This window comes from Prionailurus bengalensis, chromosome C1 (genome assembly GCF_016509475.1).
Source record: "Prionailurus bengalensis isolate Pbe53 chromosome C1, Fcat_Pben_1.1_paternal_pri, whole genome shotgun sequence".
NCBI lineage: Eukaryota > Metazoa > Chordata > Mammalia > Carnivora > Felidae > Prionailurus > Prionailurus bengalensis.
In genome coordinates, this window is record NC_057345.1 from 105,411,471 (window position 1) to 105,430,131 (window position 18,661).

Sequence of the window (18,661 nt, forward strand, 5' to 3'; positions counted from 1 at the left end):
AACCTGACAGTGGAGGTCTTGTCCACTGTCTCGAGCACTGGTTTGCACTGTAAGTTAGCATTGAAGGGTTTGGGTTTTCTTCCCAGTTCTATTGAACTATAACGTATGAACCATACAATTCATCCCTTTAAAGTATACAATTCAATGGTTTGGGTGTATTCACAGATATGTGCAACCATTAGCCACAGTCAACTTTAGAACATTTTCATGACCTTAGAAAGAACCCCTCTCCCCCCCAGGCCTAAGCAACCACTAATCTACTTTCTGTTTCTGTAGATTTCCCTGTTCTGAGCTTTTCATGTAAAGGGAACCATATAATATATATTGCCTTTTGCGAGTGGCTTCTTTTACTTAGTATAATGTTTTCCATGTTGTAGCCTATACCGATACTTCCTTCCTTTTTAATGCTGCATACACTACATTGTATGCCTATACTGTATTTTGTTTATCCGTTTGTCAGTGATGAACATTTGAGCTGTTTCCACCTTTTGGCTGTTATAAACAGTGCTGCTATAAACATTTAGGTACAAGTTTTTATCTGTTTTGTAGATTTTTAAGCAGAACCGTGACATCTGATATTTTATCAGGATCACCCTGGCTAATATGCTTAAAAGCTAATATGCTCAAGAGAGGTATTATTTCTCTTAAATGTTCAAAATAAACATGTGTTAATAGAAAAATGCAAATTCCTAGGTGTATTTAAATGAACCATACCCATTATTTATTCACCTACAATAGACTGATCTGTTGTTCTTGTGTTTCTAATGCACATGATCCTACCTTGCAAATAAATGAGCATCTTGGTTAGGGATTTGAGCTGGCTTGCCTTATCACTTCACAAGTCAATCAATATTAAAGAGTTCTAGTCCCTGCCGGCCGCAATTGACACTTTAAGTTAGCCGTGTGAGCTGAGAGGCCAAGAACCAGATCCATACGGATGGAATTGTTCTCTCAGTAGAAGAAATCCCTCTGTCTTCTCGGAATTCAGGATAGAAGTGGAGGGGAACGGGGAAGCTACGTAGATGTATTAGCCAAAGTGCTGCCCTTGCCTGAACCCCACTTGAACTTGGGTGAAGAGAGCACGGTAGTCTCCAGTGCTGTCAGTTTACTACTTAAGAATTTTAACAAGGAGGAAGACGTATCCTGCTAGAAGGTGACCCCAGATCAACAATCCCTTTACAGCCAAATTCCCTTTCAATCTGATAGTAACGACTACACATAGTAGGTTCTCTGTAATGCTACCGGATTCAGTTAAACCCTCATTAGCTATACGCCTGCAGAATAATTAATGGTCCCATTTTTCAACTATTTTCTAACTAGTAAAGACAAATAAAGAAAAATAGGCTCCCTCCACCAAGTAGTTCATTCTCATTATAATGAAAAACTTAAGTATTAAAGTAAAAACCTTTCATAACACCACAGTTAGAATTAACCACTGTTAGTATTTTGGCATATTCCCTTTGGTTTTTTCTTTACCTAAAGTTCTTTGAGTTTTGTTTTCTTTTTGACATAATTAGGACCATATTGTCTATACAGTTTTCTACTTGTTTTCTTACTTTTAATTATATTGAGAACACTTTCCCATGTTATTAAAAATTATTTAAAATAACCTTAATGGCTATATAATTTCAGTTTTAAGAATATATCTTTAACCATTACTGTTAGATATTTAGATTGTTTACAATTTTTATTTGATATAAGTAATATGGCAATAAACATCTTGTGTATTGAGAAACCCTTGTCCCATCTCTGATTATTTCCTTAAGGTAAGTGTGCAGTGAGGCTGTTTCAGTATTGCTTAGAGATATTACATTGGTAGAACTTTTCCGGAAACCAATCTGTATGTATTCAAAGATACAGGGTTGACTGCAGGGCTCTTGTTGTTGAGGTTGCACTGGTTTTCCTGGCTTTTAAGAAGCCCTGGCCCAGGTGATAGAAATGTTCTGTATCTTGATTAGGGAAGTGGTTACACAACTGTATCCATTTGTCAAAATCATCAAACAACACCCTTAAAATTGGTACATTTCGTGTGTGTGAATTATATATCAATAAGAAATTTAAATTTTAAAAACAAAGTTTTGTAGTATCAAACTGACACTTTTTTCTCGATATGGTCAGAAAGATGAAAAAGTAATTTTAGAAGGAATAGTTTTCTGACCATGTAATTCAGTGTTTTTTAACGCCATTGTTCCAGAACCACCCAATATTAGCTAGTGTTATGATTCACATACTTGGAGAAAAATCCATAGCAATTCCTAAAAAGGGAGTTATGATGATACCAAGAATTAAATTTATTTAGCCATAGTATGTGCTAGATAGCACGTTATACCTGTGCTATCCAGGAAGATAGCCACTAGTCACATGTAGCTACTGAGCGCCTGAAATGTGGCTGGTCTAATTTGAGATGTGCTGCCGATATGAAATATACATCAAATTGCAAAGACTTAATACCAAACAAGAAATGTAAAATAATCTCATTAATAATGTTTTGATGTTGATAATGTTTTGGATATATGGGTTAAGCCAAATATGCTATTAAAATTAATCTCACCTTCCTTTTTACCTTTCTAATATAGTCATAGAACATTTAGAATCCCGTAGCAGTTCACATTTGTAACTTGCTTTACATTTCTGTTGGATAGTACTGCTTTATCCATTCAGTTTTGTTTAATTCTCGTAATGACCCAACGAGATAGATATTTTTATTATCATCAACTTCATTTTCCAGATGGGATTGAGGTTTTAGAGAAGTGAAAACCTTATCCAAAGTCATATAGACCTAATAGGCAACAAAGCTGGAATTGAACTCAGATGGTGTGTTTCCAGTCTGGACAACTAAGCACTCAGCTGAAATAATATTTTAAGATTTATCTAGCTATGATTTTTCTAATCCCTTGCTTACAAATATCACTTATAAAGTAGGCAGAATTTGTTTTTACCAAATTCACAAATATGTGAAGCTTTCTGCCTACTAAGATATGTTGTAAACCAAAGCAGGGGAAAAAATAGTACGAAAGTGAGGAATAATTAAGAATGAGATTTAAGACAGTGTTGCTCTTTGAATAAAAAATGGTTAACTTGATTAACTAGTTATAACTCTTATTAGTTTCATCACTACCTAAGATGATAATTTAAGGGTTGGTAATAATATAATCCTGACAGAGTAAGTAAGTTAGAGTGCAGAGAGTACTTTTTTTTGCAGAGAGTACATTTTAGGGCCTAGAAAACATTTGGCATTTTGGATTTCTGTAAATAAACGTGAAGCTGGGAGGGGGCTGATTATTATCTTCAACAGGTACTTTATAGATTTCTACCTAAACAAGTAACACTAGAAACTTGGACCTTCTCCTGTAACCACAAGTTGGTTCGATCTCTGAATTATTTACAGAAAAATTAGGATCCTGTAACAGAATTTGCATTTCAAAGGAAGAGGAATCCAGAGGACACTCTTGTTCACTTATGGGCATTTCAGGATCAGTTTTTTAAAAGTGTTGGAACCATCACCATCTCCGTAGAGATTCTAGAGGGAGTTACTTTGCTGCTGTGACCAACGCATTAAACACCATTGCAAGAGCTGTGGTGGGGTGTATTGCCTGTCACTGACAAGCATTTATTGAGCACTGATAACGTGTAAGGTTTTGTGAAAGGCGCTACAAAGAGACAAACATGGAGACATGTTCCATATTTTTAAGGATTTCGATGTCCAATGGGAAAATAAGCATATAAATGAATAATAAGATGCTTTTTGAAAAAACTGGATTTAACCAAGATTCAAATCTAGGTCTGTCTCTTGGTTCCAATTTATTTGTGCATTTGGAACATATATTTTTAAAATTAAAAATAGCTTTTCACTGCAAAATCAATGCATAATACTCGTAGGAAAAAAAATTTAATACAGCTAAGCAAAAATAAGATAATAAAAATATCCATACTGCCATAATCCCACCATAGGAAATGTCAACATCTTGATGTATGTATAGCCTTTTGGATCTTTTTCTATTAATGTACACACATATATTTTTAAACAAAAGGACTGTACTATACATGTACTTTCAATGAAAATTCCAACATATGTCATTTTTAGAGTGACTGAATAGCATTCTGTTGTCTGATTGTGCCCCAATTTATTCAACCAACCCTTTTTTGTTCATTCAGCACTTATTGAGTGCCTACTGTGTTCCAGGAGCTATCTTAAGACTACAGTGTTGTGTTACAGTGGTGGATAAAATTGTTTGGTATTAATTGTTTATAATTTTTCAATCATATTAATAATGCTATAATAAACATGATTTTATATGTATCCTTATATACTTGTCCAGTCATTCACTTGGGATAATAATTGAGCATATACTAGATGCCAGACAGTCTGGTGACTTCATTACATATATTATCTCATTTAATCTTTGTGATCCAAGAGGCAGTGTTGTGATTTCAATTTTAAAATGAAGAAACAGGGGCGCCTGGGTGGCGCAGTCGGTTAAGCGTCCGACTTCAGCCAGGTCACGATCTCGCGGTCCGTGAGTTCGAGCCCCGCGTCGGGCTCTGGGCTGATGGCTCAGAGCCTGGAGCCTGTTTCCGATTCTGTGTCTCCCTCTCTCTCTGCCCCTCCCCCGTTCATGCTCTGTCTCTCTCTGTCCCAAAAATAAATAAACATTGAAAAAAAATAAAATGAAGAAACAAGAACATGGAGAAATGAAATAATTTGCCTTAGGTCATACGACAAGGAAGTGCAAACCTGTAAATCAAGTTCAAATTTGTGTGATCCTAGATTCATGCACTGCTAGCAATGTTAAGGTGAAATTACTGCCTCCAAGAGCATAAACTTTTTTTTTGTTTGTTTTTACTTTTTTTTTAGTAAGCTGTATACCCACCATGGGGCTTGAATTCACAACCCTGAGATCAAGAGTCACAGAACATAAATATTTTTAAAAAAAATTTTTTAGGGGCACCTGGGTGGCGCAGTCGGTTAAGCGTCCGACTTCAGCCAGGTCACGATCTCGCGGTCCGTGAGTTCGAGCCCCGCGTCGGGCTCTGGGCTGATGGCTCAGAGCCTGGAGCCTGTTTCCGATTCTGTGTCTCCCTCTCTCTCTCTGCCCCTCCCCCGTTCATGCTCTGTCTCTCTCTGTCCCAAAAATAAATAAAAACGTCGAAAAAAAAAAATTAAAAAAAAAAAATTTTTTTTAGTGCTTATTTATTTTTGAGAGTGAGAGAGAGAGACAGAGTGTGAGAGGGGCAGGGGCAGAGAGAGAGGGAGACACAGAATCTGAAGCAGGCTCCAGGCTCTGGGCTGTCAGCACAGACCCCATCGTGGGGCTCAAATTCACAGGCCATGAGATCACGACCTGAGATGAAGACGGATGACCAACCGACTGAGCCACCCAGGCACCCCAAATATTTTTAAGATGCTAAATTACTAATTTTCCAGCCACAAAGATTTTATTACCAGTTTAACCTTCACGTCATGTCCATGCAACACTGAGGTTAGGTGCACTTGATTCTTAAAACTAAACTTAAAAATCTTCAATTCTTGGAATGCCTGGCTGGCTCAGTCTCTTGATCTCAGGGTCGGGAGTTCAAGCCCCATGTTGGATGAGGAGCCTGCTTAAAAAAAAAAAAAAACTATCAAAAATCATCAATTTGTATGGAGGTTGGTTAAAAAAAAAAAAACTTCAACTCAAATCAGAGAAAGAAGAAAGAAGCAGATAAACGTTGTGAAGTTGAGAAACCAATAAATGAGAGAGACACAAATAGAGACAAGAGAGTCAGAGGGAGATACTGACCCCCTTCTCCCTCCCATCGCTTCAGCTTACCCCCAGCCCCACGCCATCTAATACACCTTTTTCTTTTACATAAGCTTGTTTGAATAGTTTCTGTTTCTTTTAGTCAGGATGTTGCATTTTAGAAAAATGTTCTCGTCATTTACAAGTTTATAGGATATGCCTTTTTGTGTAGTGTGTAAGACCCAATCTGTATTTGCATATTTGTTTTGGGATTTGTTGGGTTAAACAATAGAAAGTTAAAAATAGAAGGAAAAGTTCAAAACTTCTAACTCTGTGTAGTGACACAAAAGTGACCTGTTTACTTCATATATTATCTACATTTCTTTTTTTTTAAGTTTATTTATTCATTTTTAGAAAGAGAGAGGGAGAGAGAGAATCCCAGGCAGACTCCAGGCTGTCAGCGCAGATCTTGATGTGGGGCTCGATCTCAAGAACTGTGAGATCACGACCTTGATCATGATCAAGAGTCAGATGCTTAACCGACTGAGCCACCCAGGCACCCTTATGATCTACAGTTCTGTTTTTTATGATAAAAAATACTGAAATGTTCTACAGATTCTTAAAAGTTATCAATTTGATGTCACTGAGATTATTAAATACTCAAGTAGTTGATTATTGTCAGCACAGCCCTGAGTTGTCTTTCCTCTGCCAAAACTCTGTTACCTTCCCCAGCTGAGTGATGTATCCACCAAGAGACCTGTTCTTTCACAGGGATTGTCATTAGAGCCTCTGGGGTTGAATGGGACCTGTGATTTACACATCACTTTTTGGTACCTTTCATCTTTTAAAAGACAGTACAGGGGTTCCTGGGTGACTCAGACTCTTGATTTCAGCTCAGGTCATGATCCCAGTTGGACTCCGCGTGGGGCTCCACGTTGAGCGTGGAACCTGCTTAAGATTCTGTCTCTCCCTTTGCCCCTCTGCCCCACTGAGGCATGCTCCCTCTCTTAAAAAAAAAAAAAAAAAAAAAAAAGGCAGTTTCGCCTAGCAGTTAAGAGCATGGACTCCAGTGCCAAGACTACCTTTTTAAATCCCAGTTTTGCCATGTGTCCACTTATATGACTTTATGCAAATTATTTAACCTTTTTGTGCCTCAGTGTTTCAGATGTAAAATGGAGGTCCATAATGGCTCTTTCACCTCACTGTGGTGATGAACGGATAATAGAACATATATGAAATGCTTGCAGGAGAATCTGGCGTGGGGGAAGCAGTCAATAGCTGTTACTTGCTGCTGCTGCTGCTGCTGCTGCTACTGTTAACTGCTCTTCTATTTGGGGAACTCTGGATATTCATCATCAACCACCTCTGCCGTCACCCATACTTCAATCACTTGTTTTGAAACCCTTCAAGAGCAGAATTGTTATTATCCCAAGTAGGAATACACCAGGGCAGTGATAAAATTTACTATGAAGGTAGTAGCCCAGCTGCCAGATGACCTTTGTGTTGTGGTCTGTGAGGACAAAAATGTTTAGTAGCTCAGGTTCCGTTTGTGCTCACTTAAAATGTCCCCTTTGAGGCTCCCAGAGTCAGCACCTGTGTAATTAATAGGCCAGCACAGAGCCTTCCACAGCCATGCTTGCTGCAGGCAGGTTATTTGGGGCTTTGCTTCTTGTATTTTTTTGTGGTGGTCCCCATCCTACTCCTGTAGTTGTGGTTGCTTTGAGAAATTGATGTGGTCTTGAATGTTCCCAGTGGTGAGAAAGTGTATCTCTAGCTCTTTTGGTTTTCGGTTGATAACCTCCTTTCAGGCCCCTGTATAACTGATATTACAGGCAGTTGTGTCCCTGAGGAGTGTGTTTTCTGCCATGTGGACTCCAAGGGTAGTCCTTTCTCCTCACACAGCCCTCCAGTGAATGATATACGCACAATGCTGGCTACAGGCAGAATCCCACTGCTGGCTTTTGTCCTCTTTCTTCTCAGTGAGACAATAAAGCCAAGGGCTCCTGTTTATTTGTTTTCTTTTGCTTTGCTTTTAGGGTTTTGGTTTTTTTCCCCCATAAGTCAGATATCTAGTGCTAAGGTGGGAACTGGGAAGGAGAAGCTGTGTTTTTTAATAGGCAGTTACATTGTTTGTAAGAAAGTGTCAATTCCTCAGTGGAAGTGGTTATAATCAAGGAAATATTTTGTCTTAATTCAGTGTTTCCCAAGGTCTGTCCTATAGAAAATGTGTTTGGCATTTGTTTAGTATTGATAGGTATTCCACTAAAAAAGGATTCTATAGCCAACTAAGTTTAGAAAATAAACTTAGTTTATTGGGCGCCTGAGTGGCTCAACAGGTTAAGTGTCCAACTTCAGCTCAGGTCACGATCTCATGGTTTGTGAGTTTGAGCCCCGTGTCGGGCTCTGTGCTGTCAGCTCGGAGCCTGGAGCCTGCTCCAGATTCTGTGTCTCCCTCTCTCTCCACCTCTTCCTGCATGCTCTCTCTCTGTCTCTCTGTCTCTCTCTCTCTCTCTCTCTCTGTCTCTTTCAAAAATAAATAAACAGTAAAATTTTTAAAGAAAATACTGCCTCCAGGGCGCCTGGGTGGCTCAGTCAGTTGAGCGTCACACTCTTGATTTCTGCTCAGGTTGTGGGATCGAGCCCCGCATTGTCAAGCTCACACTGACTGGGCATGCCGCAGAGCCTGCTTCGGATTCTCTCTCTCTCTCTCTCTCTCTCTCTCTCTGCCCCTCCCCCGCTAGTTCCATCTGTCCTGTCCCCTGGGACCAGTGTTCCTAGCCTAGCTCAGCCCCCCTCATAGGCACCCGGTCTTATCCCTCACCTGCTCCAGGATATGACTCCAAACTGGCTCCTCTCTCCTCAATCAGTTTTTCCCACTCTAGTGGATCATTCATAGAAACTTACTGACTTTCCCCCACCCTTAAAAACCCTCCGGTAGCCTCCTATCTCTTTCCAGTTCCCGTATCATTTCTCTGTTCTCTTTTGTAGCACAATTCTTGAAGAACTCTTTATAGTCACTGTCCCTGATTCCTCTCCTGACATATTCTCTTGAACCCACATATTCTTCTAAACCTCACTCTGTTCAGGTTTTCACCCCCATCACTCTCCAGAATTGCTCCCACTATGGTCTCTAGGGACCTCCACATGGCTAAACCCAGAGTCAACTTTTAGCGCTCATTTTACTTGACCTGTCAACGTCATTTGACACAGTTAATAGTCCCTTCACCCGGAAACACCTTTATCCCTTAGCTTCCAGAAACTGTAGTCTCCCGGTCTTCCTGTCTCTCTGGCCGTTCCTGCTCTGTCAGTTTTGTTCATTTTTCCTATTTTTGGAACCCCTAGAACACTGTCCTTAGACTTCCTTAGTGCTTAGATGTCCTTAGTCTTCTCCTCTGTACCCACTTCCTTGGCAGTCTTCTCCAGGCTCGTGGCTTTAAAGTCTCTCTGCTACAGACTCCCAAATGTGTATGTCAAGTCCAAAGTTTCTGCCTCAGCACTATCAATGTTGGGGACCAGATAATTCTTTGTCGTAGTGAACTGTCCTGTGCACGGTGGGATGTTCAGCAACGCCGCTAGCCTCTGGATGCCGGAGCGCACCAGTTACGACAACCAAAAATGTTTCCAAACATTGCCAGATATCCCCTGGGGATAAAATGACACCTCTCTGCCCCCCCTTCCCCATTGAGAACCACTGTTTCTAGTCTGAACTTCTTCCCCAAACTCCAGATTTGTATATTCAGCTGTCTACTTGACACTTCGGTTTGAGTGTCTAATTATCCATATGTAACATGATCAAGACCACGCTTCTGATATATCTTTCTAAACCTAATCCTCCCTCAGACTTCCCACCTCAGTTAATTGTATACCATCCTTCTTCTAGTATGCTTAGGCCAAAAACCTGGGTGTTTCCTCAACTCCCCTCTTTCTCTCACACCTGCATCCTGATTCATCAGTAAATCTTACAATCCTTTGCTTCCAAGTGTGTCTAGAATCTGACACGCTCTTACTACTACTGCCCTGGTCCATGCCACCATCATTTTCTACCTGGATTGTTACAACTGCCTCACCTTCTCTGTATCACTAGAGTGACCCTGTGAAAATTCGTAATTCAGGGCGTGTCACATCTCTGCACAAAAACCTCCGGATGTGAGGTGCCTGAGTGACTCAGTTGGTTAAGCATCCAACTCTTGATTTTGGCTCAGGTCACCATCTCACCATGCATGAGTTCGAGCCCCACATCGGGCTGTGCGCTGACAGCGTGGAGCCTCCTTAGGAATCTCCCCCCCCCCCCGCACCCCCTCAAAATAAATAAATAAACAACTTCCAGATGTTTTCTTTCTTACTCAAAGTAAAAATCAAAATCCTTACAGCAAGCTACCAGGCCTCACGTGATCTCATCTTCTACTCCCATCCATCTCCTTCTGTCTCCTCTCTCACTACCCAGACTTCCAGCCACACTGGCCTCCTCTCTGTTCCCCAGCACACGCGGCCTTGGTTCCTTTGCACTTGCTCTTTCCCCAGATAATCTTCTCTGTTGCTTCATTCAGGTCATGGCTCAAATGTCAGTTTCTCAGTGAGGCCTTCCTTGACCACAGGATTTAAGATCTCACACCACCAACACCACCTCCACCTCTCTTTCAAACCTGCTTTATTTTTCCCCATCGCGCTTTCTTGATCTGACATACCCCAGACCACTGCATCCTGCTTACAAGAATAAACTCTGAAGCCAGATTGCCTAGGTTTGTATCCCAACTCTGTCACTCTCAAGATGTAGGACCTAGGCTTCTCTGTGCCTCAGTTGCTTTGTAAAGTGGGATAGTTTTTATCTCATCAGAACAGAACCTCACCTACAGTGTTAGGAGTTCACCATGATTATTTTTGTTGTGTTATTATTATTGTATTTTACTTATTAACTTCCTTTATCCTCCCCTTCCCTTATTGGAATGTAAATTCCATGAGAGAACTTTTTTACTTTGGTTACTGCTATATTCACAGCTTCCACAACAGGGCCTGGCACATAGTAGGCACTTAACAAATATTTGCTAATCAAATTGTCCTCTGGAAAGAGTAACGGGGAAGAGATGAATCCAGGAAGACCTGAGCTCTATGTGTACCATTTAAAACTTTTACCAAAAGAATGTGTTCATGTATTGTGTCTTCAAAAAGCTTATAGACTTCAGTGGAAAAAAGACATGTAGACAAATGAATTCCTAGAGGATTGATAATATGAGAGTTGAGTTGTAAAAGATGCATAGTTCAGATAAAGTATGACACAGATGGGCAGTCCTCCAGGCAGAGGGAATAGAATGTGCAAAAGCAAAGAGGTACAAGATATCAGAGCAGCTCTGAGCGCTGTAAGCAGTGGAAAATGAGAAGACTTTTCAGTGTTCTGGGCTATTAAATGCTCCGTCACATCCTTCTCTCGGACCCACTCCTATATTCCAGCATCTCTAGTGTTTGGCTGTAATTAGAAGATTATTACTCCATTAAGGCAAACATTTCAAGTTTTTTTCTCATTATTTTCCAGAAAGTCCTTTTCTAGGTTCCTGCTTCCCATAAATTCCATTCATTTTGTTTCATTATTCCCCTTCACATTTGATTCTAGCTTCCTTTGGTGTCTTTGGTTTTCTTATTATTAAGAAACTCATATAGGGGCACCCTGGTGGCTCAGTCATTTGAGCTTGAGTTCAGCTCAGGTCATGGGATCTACCCCCGCATCAGGTTCCAGGCTTAGAGTGGAAGCCTGCTTAAGAGTCTCTCTCTCTCTCTCTCTCTCTCTCTCTCTCTCTCTCTCTCTCTCCCGCTGCCCCTCTCCCCTACTCATGCTCTCTCTCTCTCTCTCTCTCAAAAGAAAAAGAAAAAAAATCCCATATAATTTCTACCTGTGGAATATAGTGAAAAAAGAGGAAGATGTAGGTGATAGACAGTCTTGCTATATAGCTTTAAGAACACAGTTGTTCAACAAAATTACTTTAGTAATGAAAATCTAAAATCCTATAAGTGTTAGTCTCTAGTTCCTTACCAAAGACTAGAAAGTGAAGAAACTCTGTTCTCAATGTGCGATGCAAGCCTTTCTTGAGGTTGACTTTAAAATCGGGGCCTTTGGGGCGCCTGGGTGGCGCAGTCGGTTAAGCGTCCGACTTCAGCCAGGTCACGATCTCGCGGTCCAGGAGTTCGAGCCCCGCTTCGGGCTCTGGGCTGATGGCTCAGAGCCTGGAGCCTGTTTCCGATTCTGTGTGTCTCTCTCTCTCTCTGCCCCTCCCCCGTTCATGCTCTGTCCCAAAAATAAAAATAAACGTTGAAAAAAAAAATTTTTTTTAATAAAAAATAAAAGAATAAAATCGGGGCCTTATACTGCCCACCTTGCTTCTTGCCATAGAGTTGGGAATCATGACAGCACAAACCAAGACGAGCAGTAGCATTAACCTCCTGGGTTAGCTTCTGGAACCTTCTTTGTTTATATCTTGTCTCACATTGAATTGTGACTGTATCTGTCTCAGGCAGTCCCTTAAAGGTAAGAATCCTAACAAGTGGGGCGCCTGGGTGGCTCAGTCGGTTAAGCGGCCGACTTTGGCTCAGGTCATGATCTCACGGTCCGTGAGTTCGAGCCCCGCGTCGGGCTCTGTGCTGACCGCTCAGAGCCTGGAGCCTGTTTCAGATTCTGTGTCTCCCTTTCTCTCTGACCCTCCACCGTTCATGCTCTGTCTCTCTCTGTCTCAAAAATAAAAATAAAATTAAATTAAAAAAAGAACCCTAACAAGTGATCCTTTGTACACCCAGGTCAACACCTACCTCATAACGGATGCTCAGTAAAACACTTGTTAAATTGAATTGAACTGAGCTGAATTGAATTAGATTATAGTACCACAGGAGAAGGGGACTTTTTAGTTTGCTTTGTAAGCGAAATTGATTTAAAACAAAGCTAGGAAAGAAAAATCCTTCTTTTGTTGTTTTTCATAAACATAGTCTAAATTTGGGGTATAGATACCAATATGTTCACCGCCCATAATTTTTTAAGCATTCCGCAGTGACTCATCAAAGTCCTCAAATAGATACTTTTTAAAAGTCACAATGGCCCTAGGAAATAAAATTAGACTTGGCAAATATAAATAGTATTTTCTCTTTGCAGTCAAAAATGTGGGGTCTTATTGATAAGCAGAGGAGGATCATTAAGTATAATTTCAGTTAAGTTACTTCTTTTCTTTGCACCGGTAGCAGAGTCTGAAGGGAAGCAAATAAAGGTCACCACTGAATTCCCGTAGGGTTTCCCAGCAGGTTTGTTTCATTCTTAACCATCACTGACCAAAGACTTCTTGTGCTGTCTTTCAAGAAAGCAGTGCTGCTTCATTTCCTGACACTTGTTTTCTGTCCTCCACGTGTCTCCAGTCCTACTGGCCAGAAAACCAGTCCAGACAGACGTGCCCATATTTCAGTAGCGGAATAAATGAATTTAGCTTCTACTCCTTTCCCTCTACTTCATCTTTTTTTTTTTTCTTTTGCAAAGGAGTTTTCATTTAAATCCTCCAAGTGCCAAATCTGCCAGGTCTAAAACTGCAAAACACTGGTAAAAATAAGGGACCTGGCCATCACCCCTCCAACCCTCTGCTACAGGTCTGTCTCCTGAGCCTGAGTGTGGCACTTAAAAATACCGCCCCCAGAGCTCCTATATCACAGCAAAGGCTCTTTTGCCAACAGGAGCCATTGAGATGAATTCACTTATTCAGTATACCTTTATTGGGTCCCTGCTAGAAGTCAGCATCTGTGCTGAGTGAGCGCTGGAGATCCACCTTGGAGATTGAAGAAGTCTCAGACCCACCCTAAGCACCTCACAGTCTAGTGTGACAGAAATAACCGAGGAGTACCTACGGAATAATCATACAGAGCTAAAATAGCACCAGAAAGTGATTAGAGCCGTGGGAGGGATCCGTCCAGCATGGAGGAGTTTGAGAAGGCTTCACAGAAAAGGTGGCTTTTAATCCTTAGCCTTAAAGGATTTCATCAGGGGCACCTGGGTAGCTCAGTCAGTTGAGTGTGCGACTTCAGCTCAGGTCATGATCTCATGGTTCGTGGGTTTGAGCCCCGCATCAGGCTCCGTGCTGACAGCCCGGAGCCTGGAGCCTGCTTCGGATTCTGTGTCTCCCTCTCTCTCTGCCCCTCCCCCACTAGTGCTCTGTCTCTCTCTTTCCCTCTCTCAAAAATAAACAAACATTAAAAATATATATATAAAGGATTTCGTCAGACAGAGAAGGGGTGTCTAGCATTTTGGACACAGGACCTAAGAGCAAACAGGTGGGAACACACATGAGGTGTTTAGGGGACAGCAAGTGTTGGGGCGCTCCCGGGGCCGCAGGGTGGGAAGTGGAGTCAGACGAGCAAGGGAACAATCCAGTGGCAGTATATGTGGGGCCCGAGGGCGCAGGTTCCAGAGCCTGGGTTTGAGTCACAGCTAAGCCACTTACTGGCTGTGGTGACCTTGGAAAATCACTTCACCTCTCCATAGCTTGATTTTGTCATCTTTTAAATAAGAATAATAGCGTCTATTTCACACATACGTACACATGCACGTATGGCTTAAAACAGTTCTCAGAACACAATAAACACAAGTATGAGTTATTGCAAGGACACAATGTGAAGGGCCTCAAGTTTTAACTTGTGCGTCATTCTGTAAGCAAAAGAAAGGTCTTCAAGTGGAAGAGGCAAAAATATGCAATAGGATATCATCTGTATTTTAGAAAATGAATTCTAGTGCCACTTTGCAGAGGACACTGGCTGAGGAGGAGACTGAAGGGACACAGTCCAAGTTCTGAAGCCATTTCGAGAGTACAGATAAGAGGTGCTCGATGGAACGTGGTTCTCAGTTAATAGAGTAGCCTTGCCCTTAAAACTCCTGGGTTCCTAACTAGAAATTTCAAACGGGAAGTTTTAGCCTTACCAGATCTTGCAGATTTAGTGCTAAAAAACCCCATGAGAACCCTGGGGAGGAGCACCGAGGGAGGGCTCTCCTAGCCGGGATGTCTGAGTGCCCCGCACACCAGGACAGTAATCCTTGCATACTCTTCACGATCTCCTTCATCCAGTCACAAGTCACGGGCAAGATCTTCTAATTTGGAGATGCTTTTCCTTTTCCCCCTTTGAGTAACCTCAAGTCTACCGGTCAGTTTCCTAGAGGAAGTTCTGGCTTCCGGACTGCACAGCAGAAGCAAGGAGAGCTCTCAAGTTACAGCGAGGTCCACAAGCAGACGGTGAACCTGAACCGGCGCGGGGAGAGGAGGCGCAGGGCGAGGAGGCCGGCGCAGCTCGCCCTCAACCTCCCTGCAGGCTTTCCCCACTGGCCGCAGGTGTTGGAGGAGAGCCTTGGGTTTCACGCTTGTCCTTATAACCCACCTCCAGGTAGCCTGCTCACTCCTGAACTGTAGGCACAGACACCCACATCCCAGGGACAAGTTGAGAAGAACTCTGTCCCGGTCCTGACCCACCTTTCCCGTGGTTTCCTTATCAAATAAACAGATATATTCCTTGTATTTGACAGCACAATCACTTTGGTTTCTGATGAATTTTGTTGGGATCTCAGTTGATAAAAGGGTTATCAGAGCTCAGAGGGGTTTAAAAAGTAAACCATTTGATGCACACGCTACACATCCTCCCTTCTCTTGACCCCTTTTACTTTTCATTAACCACATTCCTGCACACCTCATTTTTGAAAACTCATCATGTTTCTGTAGAAAGCCATCCAAAAATTGTTCCTACACTGCAATTTTCTGTGGCACTGAGAAACCATGTATGACTACAATAAAAATCCATTTTGTGAAAAGATACAAGTTTTTATTTCTTTGGGGTTAATGCGGTTTATGGGAATTCGCAAGATGAGGCATGAGTTGGCTTTACACCAAACAGAGAGAAGGCATCGCTTCTATCCAGAGGATATTTAAACTATGTCAACGCTCAGGCGATTAAGTATCCAGCTCTTGGCTTTGGCTCAGGTCATGATCTCACAGTTTGTGGGTTCAAGCCCCACATCGGGCTCTTGCGCTGACAGTGCGGACCCTGCTTGGGATTCTCTCTCCCCTCTCTCTCTGCCCCTTCCCCGCACGCATGCTCTGTTTCTCTAAATAAATAAACTTCAAAAAATTAATGTCAAGGCAGATGATAAGTTCTGGTGTCAATTTCAGTTCTCTTGAAAACAGTGGAAGCTGATGTCACTAATGCCAGATTACGGCATCCTCAGATCATAGCAAAAACACAGCACAATCCCTCTCTGGCTCTCTGTAGGCCCTTTATATGTTTTTTAACCTTTCTTTCATGTGGAACCGAAAATATTCTCTAGCCTCAGATACCCTAGGCTCAAATCTGTCACAATTATCAGACTTTGGGGATGATATATAAATATAAATATAAATATATATGATATATATGTAAAAGTGATAAACTGCCTCATAGGATCGTGAGGATTAGATGAGATAATACATATAAAGCACTTAGAACATTGTAAACACTAAATGAAATTTGACTACGAATAGGACAGTAAGACTGATTCCTATCTCCAACTTGGGGCTACAAAATCACTACATAAAAAGTTTGGATTCCTGTCAACCCTCCCACTGCACTAATCAGCAACTCAAGAAATAAAAGGAAAAATAAAGGTCATTCCCTCCATCCCCCTTTTCCCATTCCTCCTCCCCCCTTTTCATCATTGTTTCTTTAACTTCCAGTCATGTGAAGCCCTAAGGCTTTTGGCTGTAGTATAGCTCAGAGCTAGGTCTTACTTCTCTTTTCTTTTCTTTCTTTTTTTTTTTTTTTTTTTTTTTTGGTGGGTCACTTTAGGTACTTTTTTCTACTTTTCCAATTTTTATAATCCTAAAAAAGGGAGATAGCCTTCGCGTGGGGAGACAGTATTTTATTTTATTTTTTATTTTTTATTTTTTTAATTTACATCCAAATTAGTTAGCATATAGTGCAACAGTGATTTCAAGAGATTCCTTAGTGCCCCTTACCCATTTAGCCCATCCCCCCTCCCACAATCCCTCCAGTAACCCTCTGTTTGTTCTCCATATTTAAGAGTCTTAGGTTTTGTTCCCCTCCCTGTTTTTATATTATTTTTGCTTCCCTTCCCTTGTGTTCATCTGTTCTGTGTCTTAAAGTCCTCCTATGAGTGAAGTCATATGACATTTGGGGAAGACAGTATTTTAAATGCAGCATGTTACAAGTTACACAGTCTTTTCAAATAAACAGAACCCTCCCTCCAAGCAGGAAGACCTGTGCTTCCCTTCATCGAGGCGAGATAACTCTTTGGAATAAGAAGAGTAAGAACGGAGACTTTTCTTAGACCATTGCCCTGAGTATTTGCCCGCTCCCATTCTGCTACCCAGCTGACAAGGCCAAGTCTAAGAAAAGAGCCTTACAGGGGCTCCTGGGAGGCTCAGTTGGTTAACCATCTGCCTTTGGCTCAGGTCATGATACCTCTCTCTCAAAAATAAATAAATAAACAATTTTTAAAAAAGAGAGAAAGAGACAGAGCCTTAACTTCAGGATGTTTGATGCCAGAAGTTGGCATTTCTTCTTTTTTTTTTTTTATGTTTATTTTTGAGAGAGAGAGTGCAAGCAGGGAATGGGCAGAGAGAGAGGGAGACACAGAATCCAAAGCAGGCTCCAGGCTCTGAGCTGTCAGCACAGAGCCTGACGCGGGGCTGGAACCCACGAACCGCGAGATCATGACCTGAGCGGAAGTCAGACGCTTAACCAACTGAGCCACCCAGGCGCCCCTGGTATTTATTGAGGATGAAAGACTTAAATTTTTATTTAAGATTTACAGAGCTGATCACATTATTAGTGGCCTTTCATTTTTACCATTTAAAAAACAGCATTTTAGTTAAAGTCTCATGTGCTTTTGATGCCCTCTCCTCCACAGATTGAAATGCCCTAGTCAAATGTCCCAGTTACTCTACAAAAGACGAGGCTCTGCTTTTAGGCGAACAACTGTTTGGATGACAGTTTTTGCCCAGTAAACTTGCAGGCAGCAACTCACAAATCCTCACTGGTGAGAGCTCCTTTATTCCTCCCTCAAGTGGACTGGCTTATAAAACAGTCAACCAAAGCCTGGGTGGCTCAGTCCGTTAAGCATCCGACTTCAGCTCAGGTCATGATCTAATGGTTCATGAGTTTGATCCCCACATTAGGTTCCTGGCTGACAGTGCAGACCTTGCTTGGGACACTCTCTCTCTCTCTCTCTCTGCCCCTACCCACACTTTCTCTCTCTCTCTCTCTCTCAAAATAAATGAACTTAAAAAAAAAAAGTCAACTGAAGAATAAAAACTGGCAGTTGTATCTTATCCATGGTGATGCTGTTAGTGGGGTAACCCCATCACAGGTCCTCCCAGTATCTTATCTCCAAAAAGAGAAATTAACGTATTTTTGTGGTTTATGTGTATGGCGGTGTCAAGCTCACTGAAGACACAGTGCTATGAAAATGTGCAAAAGAGCCCATAAGTTCTCACTCTGAGATTTCTCACTTAAGAACTGGTCTTTGGAAACAGTCCTAAGTCATAGATCCCAATAGATCCAATTCAGGTGGCGTGAGGATCACCTGGTGGGAGAGAAGCCAGTTGGAGAACAGGCCCCGGAAGAGTATGGCACAGGGGAAGAGGCGTGCATAATAGGACCAGGGGAGACAAAACTGTGGGAAGGCAGGGGCAGGATAACATGAGGCAGTACAGCAGTGCAGGTTAGTGGTGGGGGGAGAAGCCCAGAGATTTATGTAACATCTTAAGGAGCAAATAGGCAAGAAAGGTTCTCCAGCCCACATGCATCTGTTCTGGAATCTGAAAATTACTTTGGAGGGTTTTGATTTCCGAGCAGTCCCTCTGCCTGATGTTCCACAAGGCTCCAGCACCTGCCTGATGCCACACACAAGGACCCCGCTACCATGCATAGAGAAGACACTCAAA

The 18,661-nt window shown here is 41.8% G+C and overlaps 1 protein-coding gene across 2 annotated transcripts in view; it reads left to right on the forward strand.

Annotated features, from left to right (window-relative positions):
- VPS45 (vacuolar protein sorting 45 homolog) overlaps positions 1-15,533 on the forward strand; it is a 68,487-nt gene extending 52,954 nt beyond the window's left edge. Inside the window, exon 15 of one of the 2 annotated variants that reach the window (XM_043576115.1) lies at positions 14,879-15,533. In XM_043576115.1, the coding sequence (XP_043432050.1) occupies positions 14,879-14,966 (88 nt within the window). In that variant the 3' untranslated portion in view covers positions 14,967-15,533. Of the gene's footprint in view, positions 1-3,388; positions 4,307-14,878 lie in introns of those variants that run through there. The other variant, XM_043576116.1, reaches the window with a different exon arrangement.
- Positions 15,534-18,661: the final 3,128 nt, after the last annotated feature.